We start from the raw sequence: 27,742 nt of genomic DNA, 5'->3' as shown, positions 1-27,742 counted from the left end.
AAGGATGAGGTTAGGTTAGGTTAGTCTCTAGGCATACCTGAGATTGGATTATGGGATGGAGCCTCTCACTGAGACCGAGGTGGTCAAATAGTGGGCGGTACCATCCCAGGGCTTGGGTGAACACAACAGTCTCTCTTTTCTCTGACTACAGACACAATGTGACCAGCTGCTTCACGTTCCTGACACTAACTTTGCTCATACAATGGACACACGAACTAGGAGGCAAAATAAACCCTTTCTTAAGTTGCCATTATCAGGGGTTTGTTTGTTTGTTTTCCCAAAACAGGGTTTCTCTGCAAAGCCTTGGCTGTCCTTCAACTCATGCTCTAGATCAGGCTGGTCTCAAACTCAGGGATCTGCCTACTTTTGCCTCCAAGTGCTAGATTTAAAGGCATGAGCCACCACTACCCCAGCTTGCCCAAGCATTTTGTCATAGGAACAGGAAAAGTATAATGGCCAAGCTCAGACAGCCTGAGATTTGTAGGTCTGGGAGAAAGAGGGAGACCCAGAGTTCAACCCCAAACCCTGAAACAGTTAGGCTGCAATGGGCATAAACCATGAATTACATTTTCCACTGGGCCTTGGGAAGGTCTTTCAAATGATTTCAGCTACAAAGCAGTAGCCCTCACCCCTGATATTTCAAGTTAGTGATAGCCTTAGATTCCTTACCTTTAAATTGACGGTAACAACCCCTACTGTAAGAGTAGCTCTAGTAATGAGATAAGGCCATACAAATGCAAGTTCCTGCTGGCGTTGGGCACTCTAAACAGATAGAAATGATTACTATTGATCTTTAAAACAAAAACAAAGTAGACACTGGAGAGATGGCTCAGTGGTCAAGAGCACTGACTGCTCTTCCAGAGGTGCTGAGTTCAATTCCCAGCAATCACATGGTGGCTCACAATCATCTGGGATTCAATGCCCTCCTCTGGTGTGTCTGAAGACAGATACAGTGTACTCACACATAAAATAAATCAGTAAGTCTTTTTAAATGAAGACACACAGTTTTCCTTATTTGCCAGGCAGGGACACGGGCTATGAGGAACACCACCTATGAAGGTTGACTAGTACCTTCTCTTTCCTCCACTGCAGCCAGTGGTTACTTTACTCTCTGCTAGGGTCTACGGTGTTTATTCAGTTAATGCCACATGTGCACCAGATGATGGAGATCTGTGGATCTGCTTACACACTGTTATTTTGAGATCCATACCATGATGGCAGGGAGGTGCGGGCTCTGTAGAGGGCAGGTCTGTGGGCTTAAACTCTTAAAGATGATGGCGAGGACCACTACTCATCAAGAGATACAAATGACACTGAAATACGGAGGCTGGGGAAATGGCTCAGTGGGTAAAGTGCTTGCCACACAAGGATGGGGACCCGAATTCCATTTCCAGCACCTACATAAAATGCCGGGTGAGGTTACATATGCTTGCAATCCCAGCTCTGGGAAGCCAGAGACAGGTGGATCCCTAAGACTTCTTGCCTAGCCGACCCATTCCAAATTCCAAACTCTAAACCAGTCTGGAAAAATAAAGTAAGACAGCTCCAAGAACGACATCCTCTGATAGCACATACAAGCACGCACAAACTACATCATAAAATATGATCAGCCAAATTCTTATTTCGGCTGTTATATTGGTACTTTTTATGAGACATTCCATTTCTTTTACAAACTTTCTTCCCCCATTGCCTCCTTTAGTACTGAGACCGTTTACTGTGCTGAGTCATTTCCACTCCATTAACTGGGAACCAAAAGCTATCAAGTTGGGCTTGGCTATCCTTCCCCAGCTAGTCAACACAAAGGTCGGTGGTCAGCATCAGGATAAACTCAAAGAAGCCATGGCAGGGAGGAGGTCCCAGAAGGAGGCAGAAAACAGGTTCAATTCCAAAGACTCCACCAACCAGAACTCAAGCATTTAGACCAACCGCGAAGGCGGGGCCAAGGTTTGTCCTTACAGAAGCGACCTCGCTGGGGTTTCTGTGTACAGATGGAGGCAGAAAGGAAGGATCGGGAAGAGTAGGAAAGAGAGGGCTAGACTGGGTAGGACTGGAAATAGCTGGGAAGGAGAAGTAAGATAAGAGGCTGGGACTTCATCAACCGCCTCGCCTAACCTCACAGAAGAGAACCACACTGAATCAGGGAGCGAAAAGCAGGGAAAGTCGGCCCAAACTCCAGAAAGACAAGCTTAGAGAGAGGAGCAGGGGCATGGCCAGGAATCGGGGTGTGGCCAAAAAGCAGGGGCGGGCCTAAACCGGGAGGTCAAAGCCAGGAAGAAGCGCAGAGAGCCTACGTGGGCTTGATCCGGCTTTGGGGTCCGGATCAGAGCCTCTCCACCACCGCCTGCAAAGGCTGCAGCCCTAGAAAGTACAGGGCTAGGCCGAGCAAGCCGAGCAGGAGCAGCAGCAGGAGCAGCAGCCGCAGGAGCGTCAGCACGGTGCAACAGCAGGGCTGCGGGGTCGTGGCCTGCACATATCGCTCCACTGCGTCTGCGAAGCTGAACTTGTCCGGCGCGTAGCCAAGCTGAGCGCGGGCCTTGGCAATCTGGAAGGTGTGCGTCACGGTCATGCTGAGCACCTATGGGAGAGGCGGAGCAGCAGAGGGCTGGGTTAGTGGGAAAGCATCCTGTGCCTTGTTGATGGAAAGGGGAAGGGCAGTCTGCCTTTCGGTCACACGGGTTTAAAGACTAGTTGCGTCTGATTCCTGCGATGCCTTCCTGAGGAGGGAGGGGAGGCTTCCTTTCTGAGATCTTTTTCTTGGAGGGCGCCGCCTCCTCGATTCCCTTTCTGTATCTCACCCTCAGGCTCTGCTAAATTTTCACCCTGTTTCATTCCTCTTCTCTACTTCTCTTCCTAGCTTAGCCTCGTTCTGGACCCCTGGGGGCCCTTAAATGCATTCTTGAATGCCAAGACAGGCTGAAGGCTTCCTGCCTGTAGTGGAATGCGGTTCTCCAGAAAAACATCCCCAAAGAAGGATGTTGGCTTCCTGTTGCCAGCTCAAGGCCAATGGTGGACAGGACCTCCAGAACAGCCTCCCTATGCTCTCAGCTGGTTAACTAAGTGACCCTAAGAGAGGAATTCAATTACGAACAAGTGATTCCTCCTCTTTAAGTCTGAGCTGCATTTCCCCTGCTGCCAGTTGGCCTGAGGCCCACCTTCTTCCAGGGCAATAAATGACAACTATCGATGGTAGAACTCCCAATGAGCACGGGTGTGGGCCGTTATACTCTTTTGTCCTCTGCGATGGCACTATTTCCTCTTAGCATAATTGGACATTGAATTTCAGAGGTTAAGTGACTTGCCTACGGTCACATAGGAGATCCACTTTAGAAAGTGGCCATATTCTTGGTCGTGTTGGGGTCTGGTGATGCTCTCCCACCTGGCTTGTTATTCTCTAGCTGGACTTTGGCTTCATGATTCTCCCATGGGGGCCAAGCCCTGGTCTGGGGACCCCAGAGAGGGAAATAGACTAATCCTTGCCTGTTTTGCCCCTGATAGTGAGTTCAGGGCTTGGAGGTATGCAGGTTAGTAAATATCCTAAAGCCAGCCAAGCAGGGAGACATAGCTGTGAGCTAGGCAAGCACAGAGTGGGTCCTAGCACAGTGTTCTCAGAGGTCAGGTTTAACCGTGACCTCAGGGCGTAGGTGCCTCTCCTGCTTGCTGGAAAATTCTTCCTCACATCTCTGGGTAATGCTTATCACCACGTTGAGTTGCCTGGTTTCTAGAACATTTTCCTCTTTGGACTGTGAACTTCCTGGGTGTAAGGATCAAGTCTTTCTTACCTCCAGTGCTCAGTGAAGTGCCTGGCACACAGTAGGTGCTCAAGGAATGAAAGGTTTTTAAATGCTAAAAAGCTGATTGGTGTCTCACAGACGGGCCAGCAGATGGCAACTGACCATAGCTCCCAAACGGCCCCAGACCCTTTGCCCTGGAGCCAAGAAGTTAACCCGCAAACCCACACTTCAGACAAGAGGAAGGGTAACCAAGCTCTTGCCTGACTACAGTTCCTGCCAGCTGTTTGGCCTTGTTGGTTCCTGGTATTTTACAAGCTAGTGGTAAAGCTTTAGGTCTGGATTCAAATCCCACCAGTACCTTGTAAGTGAATGATCTTGTGTAGGCAGCTTCACTGTGTTCACTATGTCTCTAATTTCCCCCTCTGAACATGGACAGGGTAATAGTTTCCAGCAGCGGTGAATATCAAGTGACATTAAAGGACCGTCATTATCCCCCATCGATCTGGAAAGGGTGTAGGCTGTAGCTTCTCTGAAACATTCTCCATGCTCCCACTTCCTTTCATCTTAAGGAGCAGTGAACTTGCCATCCTGAAACTAATTCCAGTGTGGTGTGATCTTGCATAAGCCACCAGTTTCTCCAGCGCTCGGTTTCTCATCATAAACTAAAAAGCACAATCTTTTTGCCCTTGCTAATTTAGCACTAGGAGGAATCAAAGGAGAGAGGCCCCAAATACCACCTGCTGCCTTACTGTTTATTTTATATGCCCTGCCTGAGTGCATGCATGTGCATTGTGTGCATGCCGGAAGAGGGCGTCAGATCCCTTGGGACTGGAGTTATGGATGGTTGTGAGCCACCATGTGGGTGCTGGGAATCAAACTTGGGTCGTCGGAAGAGCAGTGAGGGCTCTAACCTGATATGTCCTTTCTCTAGCGCCAAGATGTCCTCTTTTTGGATGGTACATGCTAAGCAAATATAAAACCACACACACGTCTGCTAGTGCGATGGTGCACACATTCCAACCTAGCACTCAGGAGGAAGGGGCAGGTGGATCTCTGTGAGCCGGAGGCCAGCTCACTCTACATAGTGAGTTCCAGGATATACAGAGCTGCATAGTGAGACCTGTCTCAAAAAACAAGACAACTCCCCCAAACTATGCACCATAAGTATGCGAATGGTATTGATATTCTATACATAGAAGGCATTTAATACACACTTAACAATAAGTAAATAAACTTAAATGATGAGCCTAGGGCCACTGGGGATTTGTGTGTGTGTGTGTGTGTGTGTGTGTGTGTGTGTGTGTGTTTGTGCATGCATATATATGCACATAAAAATTGTTGCTGTAAAATTATAAAAAGTAAAATGCTTTTATTCCGCACTAGATCTGGCACCCCAGTGCCCCAAGATATCTGGTAGATATTTTCATCTCAGTCAGCAAAGCGTCTCACCCGCTTTGCTCCATCCCATATCACACTGCCAATGGCTTCTCTCTGAGCCTGGCAGCAATCTCCCTACCCATCTAGTTCCCAAGACAGGTTGCCACCATGCCAGACATGCACATCCCAACTCTGTGGTGGTCCAGCGTCTCTAGCCACCGCACTCTCTTCAACTTAAATCGCCACATGAAAGAACACACAACACTATATATAACCTCTGATCCAATTGATAAGATATAATTGCCTACCTAAACATACAAAGTCCCGTACACATCCATCCCTTAAGAATAATCATAACAACCTGTAAATGTGCAGAGAGGAATCTTTACATCCGCTTCCATGTTCTCTCGGTGGCTTCTCTCTCGCGCCTAGATTGGGCAGATCTACCACTACACTACCCTGTTCCCCAGCTGTGAAATCCCTTATTACTTGCGGCTTCTCCATGCCAGGCACTCCAGCTCCCTCTTCCTCCTTCTCCTTCAGCCCCTCAAACTTTTCATTTTACAGCAACATATACATTCAGAGTTTGGTTCAAAAGAGCGCCTGCTATGGGACCTATCTTTGGGAGCTCTGGCTAGAAGATAAGCCACTTACAGCTGGAATGACAGCTATGAGGTAGGATTTTGGAGTGGTCCAATTTTCAGTTTGTAATACAGTCTGAGCAAAGACTTAGTTGGTAGGGAGCGTTAGAAAGGAACGGGCTGTAGTTTCGGGTCTATATGGAAGGTTCTGGGACCACAGAGAAGAATCGTGTGACCGAGGTGTTCAGCAATGGTGGAGATGAGGAGGGGAGGAGGACGGCGCAGAGCTGGGATTCCCCCACCCCTCAGCACCCCACTTACCTCACTGCGGGTGAGTAGTGGGGAGATGGTGCAGATAGGTCTCAGTGCTAGGTGCAGAAACTCCATCACTGCAGCTGTGGGGGAGGGCGGGTGAGAAGGGCTAAGGACAAAGCCACTGGGGCATCGTTTGCTTTGCTAGGAGTCCCTTACAGAGGTCACTGGATTCTTTAAGTCGGCAGCATTTGCTAGGGGCCTGTTAGCTAGGAGATATGTCACAGATGGCACCAAGTAACAGTGATGGTCTGAAGAGTGCAAGCAAATCTGAGAAGGCTCAGGAATTTCTGTTTTCTCAGCCTCTCTTTAATGACATTTCATGCACTTGTTTCACGTATGTGTTTATGCCTGTGGGTGCATATGTGCCATGGCACGTGTGTGAATCGTGCAGGACCACCTTGGGGAATCAATTCTTCCCTTCTACCATATGGGTCTCAGGGACTGAACTCAGGGGATCGGGCTGGGTGGTAGCACCTGGTCTTCAAGTTCTCTCTTTTGAGGCAGGATTTTACTGTGGAAGACCAGAATGGCTTCAAACTCTCTAGGTAGCTTGAGCTGGTCTTGAACTCATGATCCTCCTGTCTCAGCCTCCCAGGTGCTGGAGGCACCACACTTGGCCCTCTCTCCTATTTTGAGATGCTGACTTTGGAAGGAGAGGGAGGGGTTGGAAGTGCTTCTCTGCCACTCCCTCTGTCCTGACATCATTGCCTCAAGCAATGTGAAGGTGCACCAAGACGCAAGTTTACAGAGAACTGTATTTATATACAATTCTCCCAAGTTGTCATCACGTGGGCTACAGGTCAGTCACTGTGGCAGTGTTATACAGAAGTCGCCCACCTGGGTAAAAAGTTTACAAGTCTTTGATTTCAATAATATCCCCAATGCCTTTAAAAAGAATAGGTCCAGACTCTGATGCGCCAGGAACACAGCCCTTTGTGACTTGAAGACCAGCTAGCTGTTCCCTTGGGCAGCTCACCCGAGGCCAGACGCCTGCTTGCCTTCTTACTAGGCGGCCAGCAGAGGGCGGCAGCAGAACACACTTTCTTGGTGGGGTGTGACCAGGGAGTGGGAGCAGGTACTGACATGCAGGGGGGAGGGGGAGAATCCAAGGTCAAAGTCTCCACACACCCCCCAAAGAAGCCCTAGTATCAGATGACCTTGGAAGAGGGGAAGCCTCTGGCTTCCTCTGCCTTCCAGCTAAGTCTAAGAGTCAAAGCTGCCTCTCTCGGTCACTTCCCCACGTCTGGCAGGTCTGAGCCCCAGACTCTTCTTTTACAACAGTCACTCCAGCCTTTTTAGAGGCTCAAGTTTAAGCGGGGTGGGCCTAAGATCAATGTAGCTGTAGCGATATTGAGACATTTGCCTCTCTGAGTGCTGGGTCTGGCTGGGCGTTCCTGAACAACCTATTTAAATTCCATCATCTTCACCCATGGCAGGGCCTCGATGGCCTCATCCTAGTCCAGACCCTGGCACATGGGTTTTCATAGTCATGCTTCCTTACCTGTCAGATACACACAGGAGGTCGGTACCTGGATCCAGGGCTGGCTGTACCCCAGCTTCTCAAACTGCAAGGGAACATGGTCTGACATGAGAATGGGTTGTTTAGGCTGGTGAGGGAAGATTGCCTGTATTCCATATCCTGCTGGCAGGGGACCCACAAGCCCAGAGCCCAGAGAGCCCAGAGAGACAGACATCCCCCCTCCGCCTCCCCCAAGCCTATACCAGGCCTTTGTTCTTGTTTTTGTTTTGTTTTTTGTTTTTTGTTTTTTGTTTTTTTTTTTTTTTTGCTTTTGTTTTTGTTTGGAGACAGGGTCTCTCTATGTAGACCAGCTTGACCTCAAATTACAAAAATCTGCCTGCCTCTAACTCTTGAGTGCTGTAATTAAGGGCATTTACACTATGCCTGACATCATCATCACCAGTACCATCACCACCATCATCATTACCATCACCACCATCATCATCATCACCACCACCATCATCATTACCATCACCACCATCATCATCACTTTGCACACCAATCTTGAAATGAGATCTACTCTTTGGTCAAGATAACTCAAGTTAAAAACATAGAACAAATCTTTTTCTTTCTACTGTGTGTGTGTGTGTGTGTGTGTGTGTGTGTGTGTGTGTGAGAGAGAGAGAGAGAGAGAGAGAGAGAGAGAGAGAGAGAGAGAGAGAGAGATATCAAAGACAATTTGTTGGAATCAGTTCTCTTTTTCACCATGTAGGTCCTGGGGACCAGGCTAGGCAACTCTGGGACTCTTCATCTGCTAAGCCATCTCTTATCTTATTTATTTTGTGTGTTTAAAAAAAAGATTTATTTATGTAAGTGACTACACTGTAGCTGTCTTCAGACACACGAGAAGAGGGCATCAGATCCCATTACAGATGGTCATGAGCCACCATGTGCTTGCTGGGAATTGAACTCAGGACCTCTGGAAGAACAGCCAGTGCCCTTAACCACTGAGCCATCTCTCCAGTCCTATTTTGTTTTTTTCAAGACATGTTTTTTTCTTTCTTTCTTTTTTTTCCAGAGCTGAGGACCAAACCCAGGGCCTTGTGCTTGCTAGGCAAGCGCTCTACCACTGAGCTAAATCCCCAACCCCCAAGACATGTTTTTTCTGCATAGCCCTGGCTGTTCTGGAACTCTGTAGACCAGGCTGGCCTCGAACTCAAGAGAGCCACACCTGTCTCTGCCTCCTGAGCTCTGTCTGAGATAAGGTGTGAGCCACCACTACCAGGCATGGGGCAGGGTTTTAAACTTAGAATCTTTCACATCATTTAGGTTTTTGTACTATATCCACCGACACACGAACCTGTATCCAGGTTCTTAAATAGAATCTGATTTTTTTTTCCCTTCTAGAATTGACTGTACTATTAAAGAAAAATAGATAAAACTCAGCAAGTGTGTGGAAGGCGGCGGTGGAAGAAACAGACCGGCAGGGAGTAGGTGGAGCTGTCCACCTGGATAAAACCTCTTAGTTTTAGTCAAAGCTAAGCTAATAAAGGCTGGCAGGCGGGAAAGAAAGGGGGCGCTCCCCACTGCTGGGAGACAGGAGTCCTGCAGTCTCCGGAAAACACTCTGGCAGTTCTTCAATGGGAAGTTAAGCCTGGAGTAACTGGTTAGCCTAGAAATTCCACGAAAGCACACAATAATGTAATCCCAGCACGGTGTGTGTGCATGTGTGTGTGTGTGTGTGTGTGTGTGTGTGTGTGTGTGTGTTTGTGTGTGCACTCGCATGTCCTAAGGAAGTTGTCCTCTGACCCTCACAGGCATGTGTATTTACATACATGTACACTTGTTTACACAGGTGCAGGCATACACACATTAATGTAAAAGGAAAGGAAGTCTCTACCTGATTCAGGTAACAGCATGGATCGACCTTGAAAACTAAAGGGGGGGGGGTTGGGGATTTAGCTCAGTGGTAGAGCACTTGCCTAGCAAGCGCAAGGCCCTGGGTTCGGTACCCAGCAAGTGCAAGGCCCTGGGTTCGGTACCCAGCCCGAAAAAAGAAAAAGAAAGAAAACTAAAGGGGAAGAAGCCAGACAAAAGGCCACTCCTCTCAGGAAACAGCCAGCATGGGCAGAATACAGAGCAAGACTCACACTGTCTGTGGTGGGTTGGGCTTGAGCGTAAATCAAAGTAGGGCCTGAGCCAACAGGTACAGGCCTGTTTTGCTTCTCTGAAGATGAAGACCTACTTTAAGGTCAATTATGGTGATGGTTATAAACTCAGAATATGATGTTAAAAAGAAAACTATATTGAATTGTATCCTTTCTGTAGATGAATTACATAGCTTATGTCTGAATAAAAGTGCTTTTGAACTTAAAAAAATTACAAAAAAGACCTCTACATGTAAGAGTGTTTATTTTTAAATTTTTTGTTTTTGTTTTATGTTCATTGGTGTTTTAACTGCTTGTACATCCGTGTGAGGGTGTTGGGTCCCTTGGGTCAGGAGTTACAGATTGCTGTGTGTACCGTGTGAGTGCTGGTAACTGAACCCACTCGCCAGCCCTCATGCAGGGCTGTGTTTTGCTTGTGTGTATGATTGGTGCTTGTGGGGGCTGGGAGGGAGCATCAGATCCTCTGGAACTGGTGTTACAGAGTTGCTAGCTGCCATGTGGTGATGGGCCTTAAACCCAGGTCCCTGGTAGAGCGGCCAGTGCTCATAACCACTGAGCCCTCTCTCCAGCCCCTGAAAACACTCTTTAACTGGAACAAACCACAGCTGCCTTTGGCACAGCAGTACAAGATACCCCTCTACCTGTAGCCTGGGTTTCTGTGCTCACTTTCCACATGGGCCTGGTCCAAAGGAGACTGTGGGCTGCTGAGAGAGGTCAGGGTTCTCAAAGACCAAACTCCTCCCTCCAGGGTGGTGACCACCATACCGACCAAGGGATTATAAGCAACCCTCCTCCACTCAGTGGTAGGACACTTGTTTCAGCATGGGCCCTGGGTTCCATTGCAAAAAGAAACGACAGAAGACTCACATGACCAAATCAGGAGGCAAGTTAGAAAGTTCTGTGACGAAAGCAGGAGCACAGGGTACCACTAAGGGGAAGTCACAGCCCAGCATCAGATGTCCCCAATGCCACCCAGGCATTGGACAATATGACAGCCTTTCTAAGGCAAATTCTCGGGTTTGGTGGAAGGAAAGGATACAAGAACAGAGGGTGGGACTGAGAGTCTCACTCAGGCTGGGGGTGGTGGTGAGGCGGGGAGAACACTTACCAGTGGGGCCATCCACTCAAAGAGGTTGACACTCTCCCCGTCATGGATGTAGTATGCCTGCCCGCTCTGAGGGTGACAGGAGGGAAGAGGTACAGTCAGATGTCTGCCCACAGCCCAACCCCCTCTTCTCATGGCTCCCGGAAGCTGTTTCAGCCTTCTTGTCTTCCTGAGCAGTTCTGGGAAGAGACCTGGGCAACACAGGGTACCTCTCTATGAAGGGCTGTAACTGGCTTGGCAGAAATGACGGAATTCTAAAGAGACATTGACATTGTGGGCCAGGTGTCCGTCAATCTGACTATCATACTATTCAAACAATGGATCTACCCGGAAGAAAAAGGGAATTTCTTTAGGGATCTCCAGTTGGAAAAATGGAAGGGCCCCAGCCAAAGGGAAGTTTATCTCCTTTCATTCAGTTGTAACAACTTCTCAGACCTAACAGTTGAGGACCAAGCCCACTTAGTGACCTGGAGCAGGACCATGGAGATGTTCATATTCCAGGGACTCTATTTAAACTTTAATCTCACTTCAGGACACCAAGACAGACAAGAGGGGATCACTGGGTCCTTTTGCCTTTTTTTTTTCAAGACAGGATTTCTCTGTGTAGTCCTGGCTGTCATAGAATTCCCTCTGTAGATCAGGCTGACCTCAAACTCATGAAGATTCACGTGCCTCTGCTTCCAGAGTGCTGGGATAATTTGATTCTTTTAATTGGCTTCTAAAGGACTGACTTTGGCTTCTTGGGGTACAGACTGTGGCCCCGAGTTTGGTAAGGGCAGCTACACTGATAAGCTGTGTGACTCCGATGGACTCCCTCAACCTCACTACTTGAGTTTCTTCAGCAAGATGAGTATTGTGAAGACACAGGCTTCAGCTGGAAGCTGTGATGTCATAGGGTCACCGTGAGGAGCTAATTATGCTGTCTGACACTTCTACCCAACCCAGTGAACCTGGGCCTCCTGTGGGCTCCTCCTTGCTGCAACCTGGGGGTTGGGAGGGAAGGGATGTCACAAGACACTCACGGCCACGTAGCCTTTAGCCATGGTGAGGCCCTCAGCCGCCCGCATGTGTGCCTGCACCAGATTCTGCACGTGGACCCAGTTCATGCGCGTCCTGCGGTCCCCAAACCGGAACATGAACAGTCTCTTCTTGATGTGGCTCTGGCATGGGGGAGAGGTGACAGTGCAGACTCACCTGGGTGGCTTTACTATCTATATACATGCTCACAGGCCAGACTCCCAACTCCCATGTCCCAAGTCCTCGAGCCATCTCTGCTTGGTTGTCTCACAAATGACCTGCGGCTGCCTTTGAGCTTTTATTTTGAAGACTTTCTTACCTGTTTTATATGTGACACATATAAAACAGATCTTCAGCCACAGCAGAAGGGGACAGCAGATTCCATTATAGATGGTTGTGAGCCACCATGTGGTTGCTGGGAATTGAACTCAGGACCTCTGGAAGGGCAGTCAGTGCTCTTAACCATTGAGCCATCTCTCTGACCCCACCTTTGAGCTTATCTTTTCTTATACATTCAAACCAGCTGTAAACCCAGATGCCGTGACTATTATGGCCGTTCAGAAGAATAATAGTAACTATAATAACCATAAAGACCACTTCTCTCCCTGACTGCCACCCTTATCTCATGCCTTGGGGACTACGGCAGCTTCTGAATGCATTCTACCTGAATGATGGTTGTCCATTCACTCTGCACCGCCATTTCTGGCCCTGATCTGATGAATGCAGAAGGCTGTGACGATAAACACTGAAGGGCAGACACTGCCCAAAGCCCTTCTAGACTTGGCCCAGCTCCTCTACAAGTCCCTCTAGGGACCCTCTCTCCTGCTTGTGCTGCCATGACCCCAGGCTGTCTGTCTCTTCCTGATCAATCTTAAGGCTTTCTGGGAGTTGCCCCACTTGGAGCCTCTTCTTGGCCTGCTTGCCTCCTTCCTCCCTTGGGAGGTTTAAAACCTTGCTTTCTCTCAGGGGCTTCTCCAACTTCCCCAGAAGCCCAATCACCTCACTCCCATCAAGTTTTTCTTTCCTCTCTTTGGGTTTGGCACCTTCCAACACTCTTTGTAACTCAACGTGTATTTATTTTAGTCTACAAGACCACAAGCCATATAACGGCAGAAGTGTTCTGTTCTGTTTACTGATCTGTCCCTGATCCAGAACAGTACTGAGCACACAGTAGTAGTTCAGTAAGTATATAAATGGGGAAAAATCCCTGTAGTTGACCTAGTATCCTGTAAGAACTCAGCAGCAGGCCTGGACAGCACTCCCCAGACACCCTTTCATATCCCCATGGCCTTTTATATCCTCCTCTGTTAGTTCCAACCACATGAACCTCTTGTTGATTACATTAACCTTCCTCACATTTAGGTCCATGCTCAAGTTACTTCTCTACTTGGCATTCCTTTCCTCTGCTTACCTTAGCTCCTCTTGGGGAGCTCAGGGGGATCCCTTTTCCTCCTTCCAAACACCACGGGCATCCCTTCCCCCAGGAAGTCCTCCTGGATGTCTCCTGCCAGGCTTATATTCTCTAGTGTTTCTCTACTCAGCCCTCACTGTGCTGAAGTTATGACTGAGCAGTCTGTCTCCTTGACCAGGCTGTGGATGTGAAGCCTAGAGCCCCCTGCAGCCATATTCTCAGTACCCAGATTTCTCTAGAGTTTTCTGGCATACTGGGACGAATGACCCAGGCCTCAGGGCACCCACATGAGTCTTTCTGGGGTCTCCCCAGCCTGAAATGAGGCCTGGATGGTACACTGAAAGCTTTGTGCCTGGTAGGGCTGAGGGACTATGATAGGCTGGTGGGCATCAGGGTGACCTTCGAGCATAGTCTCTGGCTGGGGCATGGCCTCTAGACAGATGCAGTGACAGAGAGCTGCAAAAGTCCAGTCAGCATGCCCATCGTGTCAACCTGACTCCTGCCTCTGGGCACAGGAAGGCTGGGAGGACCTACCGCCACCCGGGGCAGGTGTCTCTGTTCTTCAGGACCATAGATCCCTGGGGGACGGAGCACACAGGTGCGGAGGGTGCCTCCTCCTGGGACAGAAGAGAGGGTTGTCAGGGGCCTGTAGAGGAGCAGCACATGGAGGTGGGGGGGCCACAGCCAATGAGGATGGGAGGCCAAAGCCATCCACATCTCCCCATTCTGTCTAAAAGGCCCAGTATATCTTGTGCTGAAAGCAGTCCCGTTTCCTTGGGGACCCCCCTGCCCACAGAGGTCCTGTGGGTGGCGTTCGTAGGATGTTCTCACCTGGAAGTTATCTCTCAGCATCATCAGGATCAGGACCACAATCCCTGAGGACATCAGCCCCTACCAGTCTTTGTGTTACTCAGGATCCATCCTTCCTAATCCAGAGGGCTGGTTTTTCCTATGAATCTGTTTTCTGGACACTTCCATTGTATGTTCCCTTTCCCCACAAATAAGCCAGGGTCGGAGCCTTCCATCTTCCATCACCCTTCCCTTTACAAGGAAGCCCAGTGTCATGGATGATAGATTGATCTCCAAAAAATAAGTTTGTATTCCAAACCTGCCAATATGGCTGTGTTTGGAAAAGGGCCTTCAAGGTTGTAACTAAGGATATGGTGAGCTGAGATCACTGTAGATTTCCAGCTGGGCCTAATCCAATTACAGGAGCCTTAAAAGAGACCAACAGAGGAAAAGGAAGCCATATAAAGGTGTTCAGGGGCCATCCAAAACTGGAGGAGACAAAGAGGACCTCTTCTTTAGAGTCTTCAAAGGAAGGTCGGCCCTCTACACTAGCTAACACCAAGACTCCAGGCTCCAGCTTTCAGATGGCAAGAGAATGTTCTAAGCCACCGTGGGAATTGCAGGACACTAACTCAAGCAGGTGCAAAAGGACACAACACACTGACAAGGCACTGTGACCTACTTATTAGGATTCTGGCAGCCAGTCAAGTGAGGGCCATCTCAGGACTAGCCTGGATTACATACCACGGTAATCACCTCTGGTGACCATGGCTGTCTTCCTGGAAGGCAGGTGTCAGCTGAGCTTTTCTGTGGCTTACAGCTAAGTTTAAACTCTGGGTCCCTGGGGGCATGGTAGAGGGAGGTCAGGTTGCAGCCAATGGTGGCTGGAGGGACACTGGGCAGCCACATCAGAGAGGGGCAGGCCTAGGGTATCCATGACTCTTCTGAGCACTGGAAGCTTGGGTATGTGCATATAAATAATTCCCGGCCAGAAGATTAGGTGTCTGGCCTGGCAGTAGGTGAAAAGGGCTGTGCCCTGGCACAGAAGGGAGTTCAGCTGCATCAGATCCTGGGGCAACACTGTGTATGCACAGCAGGATCAGAGGTCAAACACTGACAGGCTAGGTAGTGAAAGCAGGAATATTGTAGGGAAGAGAGTCCACGTGCAGAGACCTGGTTTGCTGCCTCTTGAGTAGCAGCACAGTGGGTCAGGCCTAGTTTCTGGTGCTCAGATGCTGCTGGGCTTGAAAGTCCAACTCTACCACCCAATGCTGCGCGACTGCAACGCCAGCTAACGAGTCTCTGCTTCCTTATGTGTAGACCGGAGGCTATCATTTCAAACCTCTCTTGTCCTCCAAATCCAACTGGTTCCCACGTTTGTCTCTAATTTTGGCACTAGAGAAGTGGAGTTATTTCAACCCCAAAGGGATTGCATATCAGATAGCCTGCATATCAGATATTTACATTACAATATATAACAGCAGCAAAAGTACCATTAGGAAGTAGTAATTTTATGGTTGGGGGTCATCACAACATGAAGAACTGCATTAAAGGGTCTCAGGTTTAAGAAGGTTGAGAACCACAGTACTAGAGGTTGAACACAGGCCCTATGCTGAGCAAGCATTGTCTCTGAACTATTTTGCTTTTCTTTTTGTTTTTTTGAGGCAGGGCCCTGCTATAGAGCCCAGGATGGCCTTGAGCTCACTCTGTAGTCATAGCAAGCCTTGAACTTGTGACCCTCCTTCCTCCACCTCCCGAGTAGCTGAGACGACCGGACTTAGCCACTAGGCCCAGGTAGATGAGACCACGTTGGCTGGTATCTTTTAGCTTCCAAATTTCAGAGAGGCGGTAACAGTGACTTAGGACAAGCAAATTGTCTGAATGGATTTGGCTCCTGTGCAGAAGACCAGGGATGCCTAAATTCTATCTCCCCCTCAGGGATGACATGGAGTCAATGAACCTTTTGCATATGAAATCAGTACTCGAAATAGGGCCTGACGTGAAGAGCACACAAGCAGAGCGTGGACTGTTGCTGTTCTATTGTTGCTTCATAGCCAGAGGAGGGAACGGAGGGAGACAGCTGAGGTGGATTCTTTCTGGAATGTTACTGAGGGTGAAGTGCAAGAGCCTCCTCCCACTCGAGTGGTCCCCTCCAAAGAGCTATAGCTCCTTGTATATTTACAATGCTAAGGAAGAGGCTAAAACTAAACCCCCTCCCATGAGACAGCGCAGAGCAAGTGTCAGGGTCAGAGTCTTCCTCAGCAGGCTGCGAGCCTGAGATCCTACAGTGCAGGCTGTGTCATGGTTGAAGAGTCTCGTGCAGGTGCTCAGAACACACTGACAGACAAAGGCCCAGATCACAGGGGACTGTCACTCAGGAGGATATGGGACCTCAGACATACATTTCAGAGAGGCTGCATTGGGCAGGTGTGTTTGCTATAAGCATGTCCCCATGGTACTTACCTAGGAGAGGTGTCCCATTGGCCATGAGAATCAACTGGTCAGCGATGGCTTTGGTTCGAGAGTAGTGGTCCATATGCTGCCAGGGGACAAGGAGAACACAGCCACCAAATGGGCTCGGTGATACTGTTGGCAATGCTCATACAGCTGGGTGTGGCCAGCCCTATGGCTGCACAGTCCTAGCTCAGGGAGGCACCTGCCAGTCTGCAATGTCTGGCCTGTGACACAGATACTGGATATAGGCTGGGTGATAGAGTCATATGCCGTTCTTTGGTGTTCCCATGGCATTTTTGTACCCAGTCTCATTTGCTGCTCTCTATGAACCACCTCCATGGTGCTCTCAGACTGAGATGAAGAAACAGAGGTTCCAAATGCGTGACACACCCTGTTACAGAGGTGAAAGGTGCTAGGCTGGGTGGGGCTCAAGGCCAAGTCTATCTGGTTTTGAAGCTTTCGAGGGCAAGACAAGCTAAGATGGGAGAAAGTTTGGACCACTAGTGTCTGGGAGTCCAGCCAGCCCGGATGCACCTGGGTGATAAGATGGACCTGACTCTACCCATGTCTGTCCTTCAGGCAGCCACTTTCAGGCCTACCACCCTGCCTCTCCTCTCCCAGAAGTTGGTACCTTGTCCAAGGGGAAATATGGGATGGAGTCCTCATTGCCTTGCTCTATGGGCTTCCCACCAAATGTCACGTTGATTGTGCTGGTGTATACGAGCCTTGGAACCCGCCGACGGACGCAGACTGCAGGAAACACACACACACACACACACACACACACACACACACACACACACACCAGGCAGATTGTGAGCTTGCTAAGGAGGCAAATCCACCCGTTTCTATCCAGTCTTCATCTCCCGTCCCATACCATCAGGGGTCTCCCAGAGAATCTAGAACTGCCTGGGAGGAAAAAGCCTTTTCCCTCAACTTGGGATGCGGGGGCCAGGGCTTCTTATTCCTGGTGTGACTTTGTCCCCCAGGGCCACTCTGTCAGGGGCAGGTAAGAAGAAAAGGCTCACTTGGTGGGACAGATAAAAAGGGTGTTCTAGAACTGGGGAAGTACAGGTCAAGGTTGGGTGTATCCAGAGAGCCCACCAGGGATCTCCTGATGTCTCAGTGGCTTTCCTCAGTTTCCTCTTCAACCCTGAGTCCCCGGACATGCTAAGACGCTGGTGTTCAAGTGGGTCTGTACGCAAGATGGTCCACCTCCCACTGGCCTCAGTTGATACAAGCTAGGTAGGCAGGGGGTCCTGCCTCTGTGGTCCCCTCCCCAACTCCCATCCCGGAGCCAGGCCAGTGGCAGGAGACAGAAGAGGAAGGATCACACAGCAGGCCACACTACACTCTGAGAACCTACCATTAATCACCAGTTTGGTGCCTCCGACATTTATAGACTCAATCTCCCGTTTTTGTAGCTAAAAGACAAGAGGGAGATAGGAAGTCACGTGCTGCCTTCTGTTCTTGTGGCTGAGGACAGAGGCTGGGCTCAGGGTCACCAGGACTCTCGCTGAGGAATACTTGGCATATAGGGTGCAGGGGCTGGCATAGAGTTGGGCATAGATAAGTAACTTCAAATTTGGATCATTTTCTGCCTCCTCAAGTCTCCCCTTATCTGAGACAAATGTGGCAGTATGGCCATGTCCTAGATAGGGCACAAGAGTATAAATAAAGAAAGGGGCTGCAATGGTGGGTCCTGTGTGTCAGGCACCCAGCAAACAATACAATCTAGACCTCAACACCACTGGGAAAGGTGACATGCTGTGTTAATTAATGAGTGAATTAATTTATCTGTCTTTGCAACAGTGTGTCTCATGTTGCCAGGCTGACCTCACACAAGTTATACAGATAAGGCTGACCTTGAACTTCTGATCCTCCTGTTTCTACCTCCCAAGTGGACTATAGGTATGTGTCACCATACCTGGCTTCTGTGGTGGGATCTAACCTATGGGGTACATTAAGCAAGCATTCTACCCACTGAACTGCATCTCCAGCCAAAAACTATTTCTATTTCTATTGTGGTTTTTTTTGTTTGTTTGTTTAATGGGGAAGCAACTACAATGTTAAAAATAATTCAAATAGTGAAAAATATACCTGGAACCTGCAGAGATGGCCCAGTGGTCAAGAGTACTAGCTACTCTCCCAGAGGTCCTGGGTTCGATTCCCAAGCACCCACATGGCAGTTCACAACTGTCTGTAAATCCAGTTCCAGGGGATCTGATGCTTTCTACTGATTTATTCAGGCACCAGGCACACTTGCAATGCACAGACATATGTGTAGGCAAAATACTCATAAACATTGTTTTTTTAAAAAGACTATCTAATGAGGAGGAAAGTTCCTTCATACTCCTGATGCCGAGTTTCCCTCCATCCTCTCCAGAGGGAACAGCTGCTAACAGCTTCATATGTTTGTACAGAAAACCTATATTTGACATTATCATATATCCTAGCTTTAGAAAATTTATCATATTTTTATTTGTTTGTTTTGTATGTGCCTGTGTGTGTCCATGTATGTGGGTGCCATGGTACATAGGTAGAGGTCAGAGGAAGGTTTGTGGGGGTCAACTTTCTCCTTCTACCATGTGGGGTCAAACTGAGGTCATCAAGCTTGGCAGTAGGCACTTTAGCTGGCTAAGTTGTTGTCATCATCATCATCATCATCATCATCATCATCACCACCACCACCACCATCATCATCACCATTACCACCATCACCACCACCACCACCATCATCATCACCATCATCATCACCATCATCACCATCACCATCACCATCATCATCATCATGGAGATAGAGTCTCTCTATTTAGTCCTGGCTGGCCTCAAACTCAGAGATATTCCTGCCTCTGCCTCCAGAGTGCTGGGCTTAAAGGTGGTTGGTTGAGTTATCTTGTTGGCTCTTAGCTTTGCTTTTCCTTTTTAGGGTAAGTAGGGGAAGCAAACGTTATCTTAAACTTTGGCGATTGCTTGGGTGTCCACACTTGTGTGTCCTCTCATTCTTTTGAATGGCTGCACATACAATTTCATTATATGTCTGCTTCCTCTTACTTTAATAACTAGTGGACCACGGTGCTATTTCTGGTAACTTGTTATTAGAAACAATGCTATGAATATATAAATAAAAATGATCTGAGTCAAATGGAGGACACTTTGGTAGACACAGCTACAGTGTTCTTTAGAGTTTGTGACATAAATCATAGAGGTGTCCTCCCTTTCCTGATGAAGAAGGAGCAGCCCGGAGGTTAAGCTGCCCTTGATCACACAGGTGGAAGGTACCAGACCTGGTATTTGATGTCATGGATGCCCAGTCCTTCTCTAGAGGAGGTGAAGAGCAGGCATCAGAGTGTGTGGGTAGATGGGACTTGGACACCACTCAGCCCAGCTCTGGGTGTACATGTGGGTCTCACCTTCTCTGCCCCAGACATGCCATAGGAGGCCACGTGAAAGACACAGTCCACCCCCTGGAAGGCTTGGTATAGGGCTTCTTCATCTCGGACATCAGCCTAAAACAGAAGTAAGAGGTTCAAATCCAAGGCAGTGATCTAGCCCTAGCTAAGCATCTGGTGGACCGGGACTCACTAACCCCATAGACTGGTGCCCCATTCATTCTGCTTGAGCCCAGGGCTGGCCTGGCTGCTTCATGCACACTGTCTTATGGACTCCCTCTGTAAGATGATGGAAGCCCTTGTAAGATGTTGTGATTACTGTCTCTTTCTGTGGAGAGCAACCGAGGCTCAGGAAGGCACAGTTATAGCTGGGAAGCGTAAAGCTGGGGCTAAGGATGGTAACATGGTTAGGAGGGCAACCATGCTTTCCAAGCAAGTCTGAAGATCCGACTCCTGGAATTCACATAAAGCTGAATAGGATGGCTTGCATCTGTGCTCCCAGTATGAGCAGTGAGATGGGAGGTAGAGAGAAGGGAAGGTGGAGACAATTACCTGGAAACTCGTAGGCTAGCCAGACTGGAGTGTACAGCATGAGAGCAGAAAGGAGTGGCTGGTCCCACTCATTGTGGTGGAGGGAGAGAAGTGACTCTGGAAAGATGTCCTCTGACAAATGTATGACTGCACTACATACATCACTCACATATATACATATATCACACAAAAACATCACACACATACACATACTACACCCGTTACACAATGCATTCCACACATACATCAGTCACACCCATGCATATCACATACATACACACATATCCTCCACATATACACAAATATCACACACAAATACATCACATACATACATATACACTACACCTGTTACACAATGCATGCCACACACACTAGTCACATGGATATACATCACATCCATCCATCCATATTCCACACACATGCACATACATATCACACACATGAACATTACACACACGTCACATATGTATCATGCATATATCATAAACACATCACACACACATGAACATTACACACACATCACAAATACATGAACATTATAGTACATATCACAAACACATGTACATACACATCACACACATGAGCATTTACATACACATCACAAACATATCACACACACATGAATATTACACACACATATCACAAACACATGCACATACACATCACACACATGAGCATTTACACATACATCACAAACATATCACACACACATATGAACATTACACGTATTACAGACACATGTACATATACATCACGTAATGAATGGTACACACACATATCCCTCACATATCACACACATATCCCTCATACACTCACATTATAAGCCCCACGCACCTACACACAATGATAACAAAATCTAAAAATAAAAGAGAATTGGAGGTAAATTTGGCTCCAGAGTCTGAATCTCAAACCCCACTGCTGGTTCACATCTATGCCTCTGAGCTCTGCCCCCAGCACCGTCACCTCTGGCAGCCCCCACCCACCATGATCCCCATCTGTGTACCTGGATAAACTCAGTTCCTGAGGGTAGTGGCCACTGGGGTCTGCGGAGGTCAAGCAGGATGACAGAGGCGCCTTTCTTGGCCAGGCTGGAACCCAGGCTGAAGCCCAGGTAACCTCCTCCTCCGGTCACCAGAACCTTCTGTCTGGGAGCCTGTGTGTGCTTGGCTTCAGTCTTCTGCTGTAGTGCTGGTACTGTGGCTCTCACTGATTCACCGGGGTTAGAGCCAGTCCCAGAGCCTCGTCTGGTTCCAGGTCCTAGCCCCAGCCCAGGTAATGGTGCAGCTCCTGGACTAGTTACTAACTCACTTACTGGTTGAGGTACTGACCCAGCTCCTGGCTGAGATACTGAGCCAGCTCCTGACTGAGGTACTGGGCCAGATCCTGACTGAGGTACTGGGCCAGATCCTGACTGAGGTACTGGGCCAGATCCTGGCTGAGGTGCTGGTGCAGGTACTGAGTCACATCCTGGCCTCAGTCCAGACCTAGCTCCTGGCCCAGGTAATGACCCTGTTCCTAGCCCAGGTCCCAGAGAAGCATTAGGCCCTGAAGTAGTACCAGGTCGCAGCCCAGTCACAGAAACACCACTAGGCTGTGGCCCAGACCCTGGAACAGCACTAGGTCCAAGCCCCGGCCCAGGCCCAGGTCCTGGAATAGCCCCAGGCCCCAGCCCAGAGTCCAGAGCCACTCCAGGCCCTGGCCTAAGGCCTGACCCTGACTCTGAAGCAGACCCCAGGCTTGAGGCCCCTCCACAGGCCTGGCATACAGGGTATCCCTTCTCGCCCTGGCCTGCAGTTTGACAGGTTTCTAGTGGGGCGCCCGCAGGGTTGGTCTTCATTCTCTATGAAGCTGTGCAGCCTAGAGGCTGTCCACCTGTGAAGAAAACCAGAGGAATGTTCTAGGCTCATCCCAATGCTCATGTTACCAGGTTTGTAGGACTGAAGGGAACTTTAGGAAAACTTGGGCCTCATCGATCTCTCAGAGCTCCAGACTCTTTCAGAGCCTCAAGAACCTCCATGTGGCTGCTGGCTCCTTAAGGAGTCAGAGAAGGCAGCCTGTCCTTTGACCTCATAGCTGGGGGACCTGAGGCTCAAAGTCATGCTGTGTGACTCAGATGTACACTGAGAACCCCTGATTTCCCCCACAGGTCCCATGTAGCACCAGAAGGAGGCAGAGTCAGTCATACCTATGGGGCCTTACACACTGGGTGTGGTGCTCTGAACTAAGCATCAGGAAGGCAAGGGTGGGGGAGGAAAAGGAAAGGGGGGAGAAAGGAGAGGCAAGGAGAGAGAGAAGATGAGAGGAAAGAGGGAGAAGAGGACGGAAATAAAGGAGAGGCCAAGAGGAGAAATGGGGGAAAAGAGGGGGGAGAAAAGGAAGAGGAGAAAGAGGAGGAAGTGGAGGAAGAGGAGGGAGAGGAGGGAGAGGAGGAAGAGGAGGGAGGGGAGGAAGAGGAGGGAGAGGAGGGAGAGAAGGGAGAGGAGGAAGAGGGAGAAAAGGAAGAGATGGGGAAAGGGAGAGGAGGAAGAGGAGGGAGAGAAGGGGAAAGAGGGAGAGGGGAAGGGAGGAGAGGATGAGTAGGATAAGGAAAGAGAGGATGGAGGAGGACTACATGGGACTTGAAGGGCTAAGCCCCTGGAAAACTCTCGACTCCCAGGTCTGCAGCCACTCCCCATACCAGGTGCTCCAGAAGCAGCTGGCTGACACCATGTGACCTAAGCCCCTTGCAGCCTCCTCGATCAGGTGGGTAGGCTCCAGGGACAGGCACTGAGAATCCTGTCCTCCTCATTCTAGACCTATAGCTAACTCAGGCTCAGTCAGCTGCCACAGTCTTTCCTTATCTGCTTGAGCGTCAGGCTGGACCAGGGGCCAGGTCAGACATCATAAAAGCAATGGCTGCACTGTAGGTCTTCTGTGTACTAAGGTATACCTTACACAGTGCATAATGGCTGCTTATCTATGGAGTGGCTGAATGACCAGTGAGCTGTTGCTTGTGGCGGTTACAGGACAGGGGCCATGGTAGTTATTAGAACTATGGCTGTGTCTCTTCTGTCATTATCCTGTTTGTTTTGGGACAGGAACAGTCATGTCCCACATAGGTGGCAGGAAGGGTGTCTCAAACTAGAGTTATTACCGAGGATGTCTAATTCCCCAGTCTACCCTTCAACCAGGAGACAGGATGTAGTTTCAGAGTGGAGCCTCCTCTTCCAAGGCCTAGATGACTCTTCTAAGAAAGGGTATATGTATGCTCCTGTTGGCAAGGGCTGGATGTGCCCTTGGGTAAAATGCTCACAATTTCACTGTGTCTCAGTATCCACAGCTGAAATGGACCCAGATCATCTTGACTGCTCTGTCTTCCTTATACAGTGGTCCCAAGAGAGCAGATACCAAAGCCCTTGCAAATCACATCAATGTAGGTTGCATGAAGGGTTTGCCGACTGGTGTGACTCAAGCCTTGAACAGTGCCTGGCTAAGTACTGGGGGGATAAACTGTCTGTTCCTCAGGGCAACAATATGGCTAAGCCAGGACTAAACCTGGATACGGCAGTGCAAAATTCTCCTGGCAATCCTGAGTACAAGCTACTGTTCCCATTACCCAGAAGTGGAAACTGAGGCCCAGAAAATATCAGAGATTGTGAAAAAAATTATACAAGGTTGGCTGTGCTGATGCACACCTGCAATATCAGAACTTCAAAGGCCTAGGTAGAATTACCAGGAGTTTGGGGCCAGCCTGGGTTACATAGTGAGTTCCAGGCTAGCCTGGGACACATACAGTCTCAAAACCACCAAATGACAAGGCCAACCAGCTGACTCATCTCTGCAAGCCTGGGCTACATGAGTTGGTTAGTTGGATTCATGAGGAGAGTAGAAAGAGTTGACTTCAGAAAAGTTGTCCTCTGACCTCTAGACATGTGCTGTGGCAGCGTCCTGTCACCCACCACACACACACACACACACACACACACACACACACACACACACACACACACACACACACACACACACAGCAATAGTAATATAAAGATAACAAAACCCAACAAAAAATAAAAATAGTTAAAGTACTCAGTCCTTAATCCAGGTCCAAGCGACAGCACCGAATCTGTTTTACAAAAGGCAGAGACCCAGGGGGAAGCCCCGACCTCCTGGTGGCTGAGCAAGTGCTGCACGCAGCTTATAGATTGGAGGCGGGGGAGCAGATCGCTATCCCCTCATCCTCTTCACCCTCTGAACCCAGCCACCACATTCTGCTCTGTACTCACCTGGCTCGGGCTTCTGCAGCGCTGCGTGCACCCAGCGCCTCTTGGGTCTCCGCGCCAAGGCAGACACCACTTGTGTGGCAGCCGCTGGGCTGGCCGGGGAACTGCCCGGCCCCCGCTGCCTCCGCCCCAGCCGACCCGCCCTGTCGCCCTGTCGCCCTGTCGCTCTGCGCTCTCCAGCCTGGAGCCTCGCAGTCCCACTCACCTGAGAGTGAGCAAACAGTGACAGGGCTGTGTTTCTGGTGGAGAAAAGGGGGCAGAGGAGCTGCAAGTCTGAACTGTCCTGTCTGCTCTACTCACCAGACACCGTTCTTCCATACCGTCCTGTGTCCCTTTTTCTTCTTCATTTCAACTGTTCCCTCATCCAGCTCTTCAGCCTTGTGTGTGTGTTGCACACACGTGTGTGTGCGTGGATATATATACATTCCTTTGTAAACCTAGGTGTCTGTAGTTTCATGGTCTCTACATCTGCCTTTCAAACTTCCATCAATCCATCTTTTCTTCAGTTCACCTCTTACCTTTCACTTATCCAGTCCAACCTTCCATCTGTCCATCGCTTCTGTCCAAGAGAACTTCCATGCACCCACTTACCATTCTTACAGTCTTTTACCCCCTTTTCTGTGGTACTGCAGATCAAACCCAGAGTCTCACACATCCTAGAAACGTGTCCTACCTTACAGCTACATCCTCAGCTCCCCACCCCCTCACTTTTTACTTACTTTCTCTGCAGCCCAAGCAGGCATTGAACTTGTGATCCTCCTGTCTGTCTCTCAAAGAGCAGGAATTAAGCCTATACCCCCAGGCTTGACTCCACTATTCTAATGGATGCTTCTTTACTGGTGACCTTTCCTCTGTGCGAGGGACCAGAATGACTTTCCCATCACTGGAGAACACATATTTGAGAGAGTAGCAGAAGGGGCGGCATGTGTCGAGCCCCTCTACATCTGCTAAAATGGAGCAGCCCCGCTGGGGTAGGGAGTGTGCTGCTCACTTTAAGTCTGAGAAGGGCCACAAAAGACTCCCCACCTGCATGAACAAATTCTGAGATCATTAGGTAAAGGACGCAAATCACAAACTCTAGCCTGCTTCTGCCATGTGCCAGACGGTAGAGCGTCCTCTTCAATCTCCACAATTCTGTTTTAGCCGCATTTTAGAGGCAGAAAAACAGGTTCAGAACCGAGGCTCAGGGAGTGGAAGGTACAGGCCTTGGGTCCTTAACTGGTTTGGCCTCTTTTCTGTTACATTTATGTCTATGTGAGCACATATGTGTGCCACAGTGCACATATGGATGTCAGAAGATGACTACAGCAGGAGGTGCTTTTGCCTTCTGTCATATGGGCTCCTGGGACTTAATTTAGGTCATCAGCCTTGGTGGCAAGCACCTCTGCCTGCTGAACTATCTTGCTGGCCTGTTGCCACTTTCTTGCTGTGTGTCTTTGGGCCATGGCAAGGCTTAGCTTCCTGGTCCACACACTGGAAAGTGTGTAGTTTACACTCTCAGCCTATGGCTGCTGTGCTGGAATATGTGCAAATCTTAGAACATGGAGCTGATCAGCTCTTGCTCACTTAAAGTACCTGTTATCGTTATATGCGAAGGTGGGGTTCAAACGTCAGGAGCACTTCTCAAGCCTTGGTGTCTTTTCTGACCCTCCTTCATAAGAACAGCCGGACCACAGAACTCCCTGCTTAGCTGCTAGTGTTGGCTGGATTGCAAAGACCGCCACTACCCACAACTCTCATAGATGGTGATCCCTATGATATGCTGAAGCCCAACCCCTAGCATTTCAGAATGTGAGTAACTGAACACGGGATTAGTTCAGCAGGGGGTCAGCTCTCATTCCAGTACAACCAATGTCAAAATAACAAGGTAATCTGGGCGCAGACATGGCTGAAGGAGACAATCAGGTGGAGAATGGGGTTGTACTACTGAATCACAGGAGATATGGGAAGCAAGAAACCTGGACCAGATCCTTCCCAGTGGCTCTGTGGAGCTCAGCTCTGCTAAAACCTGGATCCCAGATCTCCAGGCTCCAAAACTGGAAGATAATAAGTTTACACTGGGAGCTGGAGAGATGGCTCAGTGGTTAAGAACACTTGTTGCTCTTGCAGAGGACCTAGGTGTGGTTCTCAGCACACATATGGTGGCTTACAACCATTCATCCATAACTCCAGCTCTAGGGGATCTGATGACCTTCTTGGGCATAACATGTATATGTGAGATGTGTGTGTGTGTGTATATATATATATATATATATATATATATATGTATGTATGTATGTATGTATGTGTGTGTATATATATATACACACACACACAAAATACTCAAATGATAAATAAAAATAAACCTTAAAAAACCCTTTAAATAATTTAATAATTTTGCCAAGACACAGCTTTTGTGTTTATTTTTCAGGCTGGTTTTGAACTCCCTGTGTAGGTCAGGTTGCCTCCTGAAATGGGGTAACTTTATAAAGACATTTGTTTTGGCTTAAAGTTTTAAAAATTTTATTTTAATTTCATGTGTGTGTGTTTTGCTTGTATGTAAGAGATCAAAAGAAGGCACCAGATCCCCTAGAACTGGAGTTAGCCATGGGTGTGAGCTGTCCTGTGGGTGCTGGGAACCGAACCTGGGTTCTCTGGAAAAGCAGCAAAGTGTTCTTAACTGCAAAGCTTTATCTCCAGCCCTAGCTCAAAGTTCTCAGTGCAAGAAGGTTAGGTCGTGGTGTCTGGTGATAGCCTCCTTGCTGGCCGTGTTCTGAGTGACAGGACATCGTGTGGGAGAGCCAGGACATGTGTACGTGTCTCTCTTTTGGTCTCTCTTTGTCTTCGTATTAAGCCACCAGGATTCAGTCTTGGTAGACACAATCTCAGGACCTGTCTAACCCTAGTGACCAGCCCCTCCCCAGCCCCATCTCTGAGTATCCTAATGAAACACCACTCAGATGGAGATGAGTTTTCTCAGCTCCCAGCAGCCCAGTGCTCACTCTGCACTCCCCACAGAAGCTATCACTGTGATTTCTGTGGTTTCTGTTTCAGTGATGAGTATCCCTGTTCTTGAATTTCATATAGAATTCTAAGTACATACTCTTAGGTCTGATACCTCCTTTTTGTTTTTCTTGTCTCTTCATTTTTTTCCTTTCTTTTCTTTTTTTGAGAGTT

General features: G+C 48.9%; 1 protein-coding gene across 1 annotated transcript; it reads right to left on the bottom strand.

The window, feature by feature from the left end:
- Window positions 1-984: 984 nt before the first annotated feature.
- Sdr42e2 (short chain dehydrogenase/reductase family 42E, member 2) lies at window positions 985-24,747 on the bottom strand. Its single transcript, NM_001447327.1, is given in 12 exon segments — window positions 985-2,575; window positions 6,011-6,084; window positions 7,506-7,569; window positions 10,740-10,805; window positions 11,759-11,896; window positions 13,699-13,781; window positions 16,417-16,492; window positions 17,039-17,157; window positions 17,774-17,831; window positions 19,821-19,916; window positions 21,334-22,202; window positions 24,590-24,747. Coding segments are annotated over 11 exon segments (1,863 nt in total). The 5' UTR covers window positions 22,168-22,202; window positions 24,590-24,747; the 3' UTR covers window positions 985-2,320.
- Between the last annotated feature and the right edge of the window lie 2,995 nt (window positions 24,748-27,742).

The sequence above is a fragment of the Rattus norvegicus genome, chromosome 1, assembly GCF_021556685.1.
Source record: "Rattus norvegicus strain SHRSP/BbbUtx chromosome 1, alternate assembly SHRSP_T2T, whole genome shotgun sequence".
Taxonomy (NCBI): Eukaryota; Metazoa; Chordata; class Mammalia; order Rodentia; family Muridae; genus Rattus; species Rattus norvegicus.
This window is presented reverse-complemented; position numbering and strand designations above follow the sequence as displayed.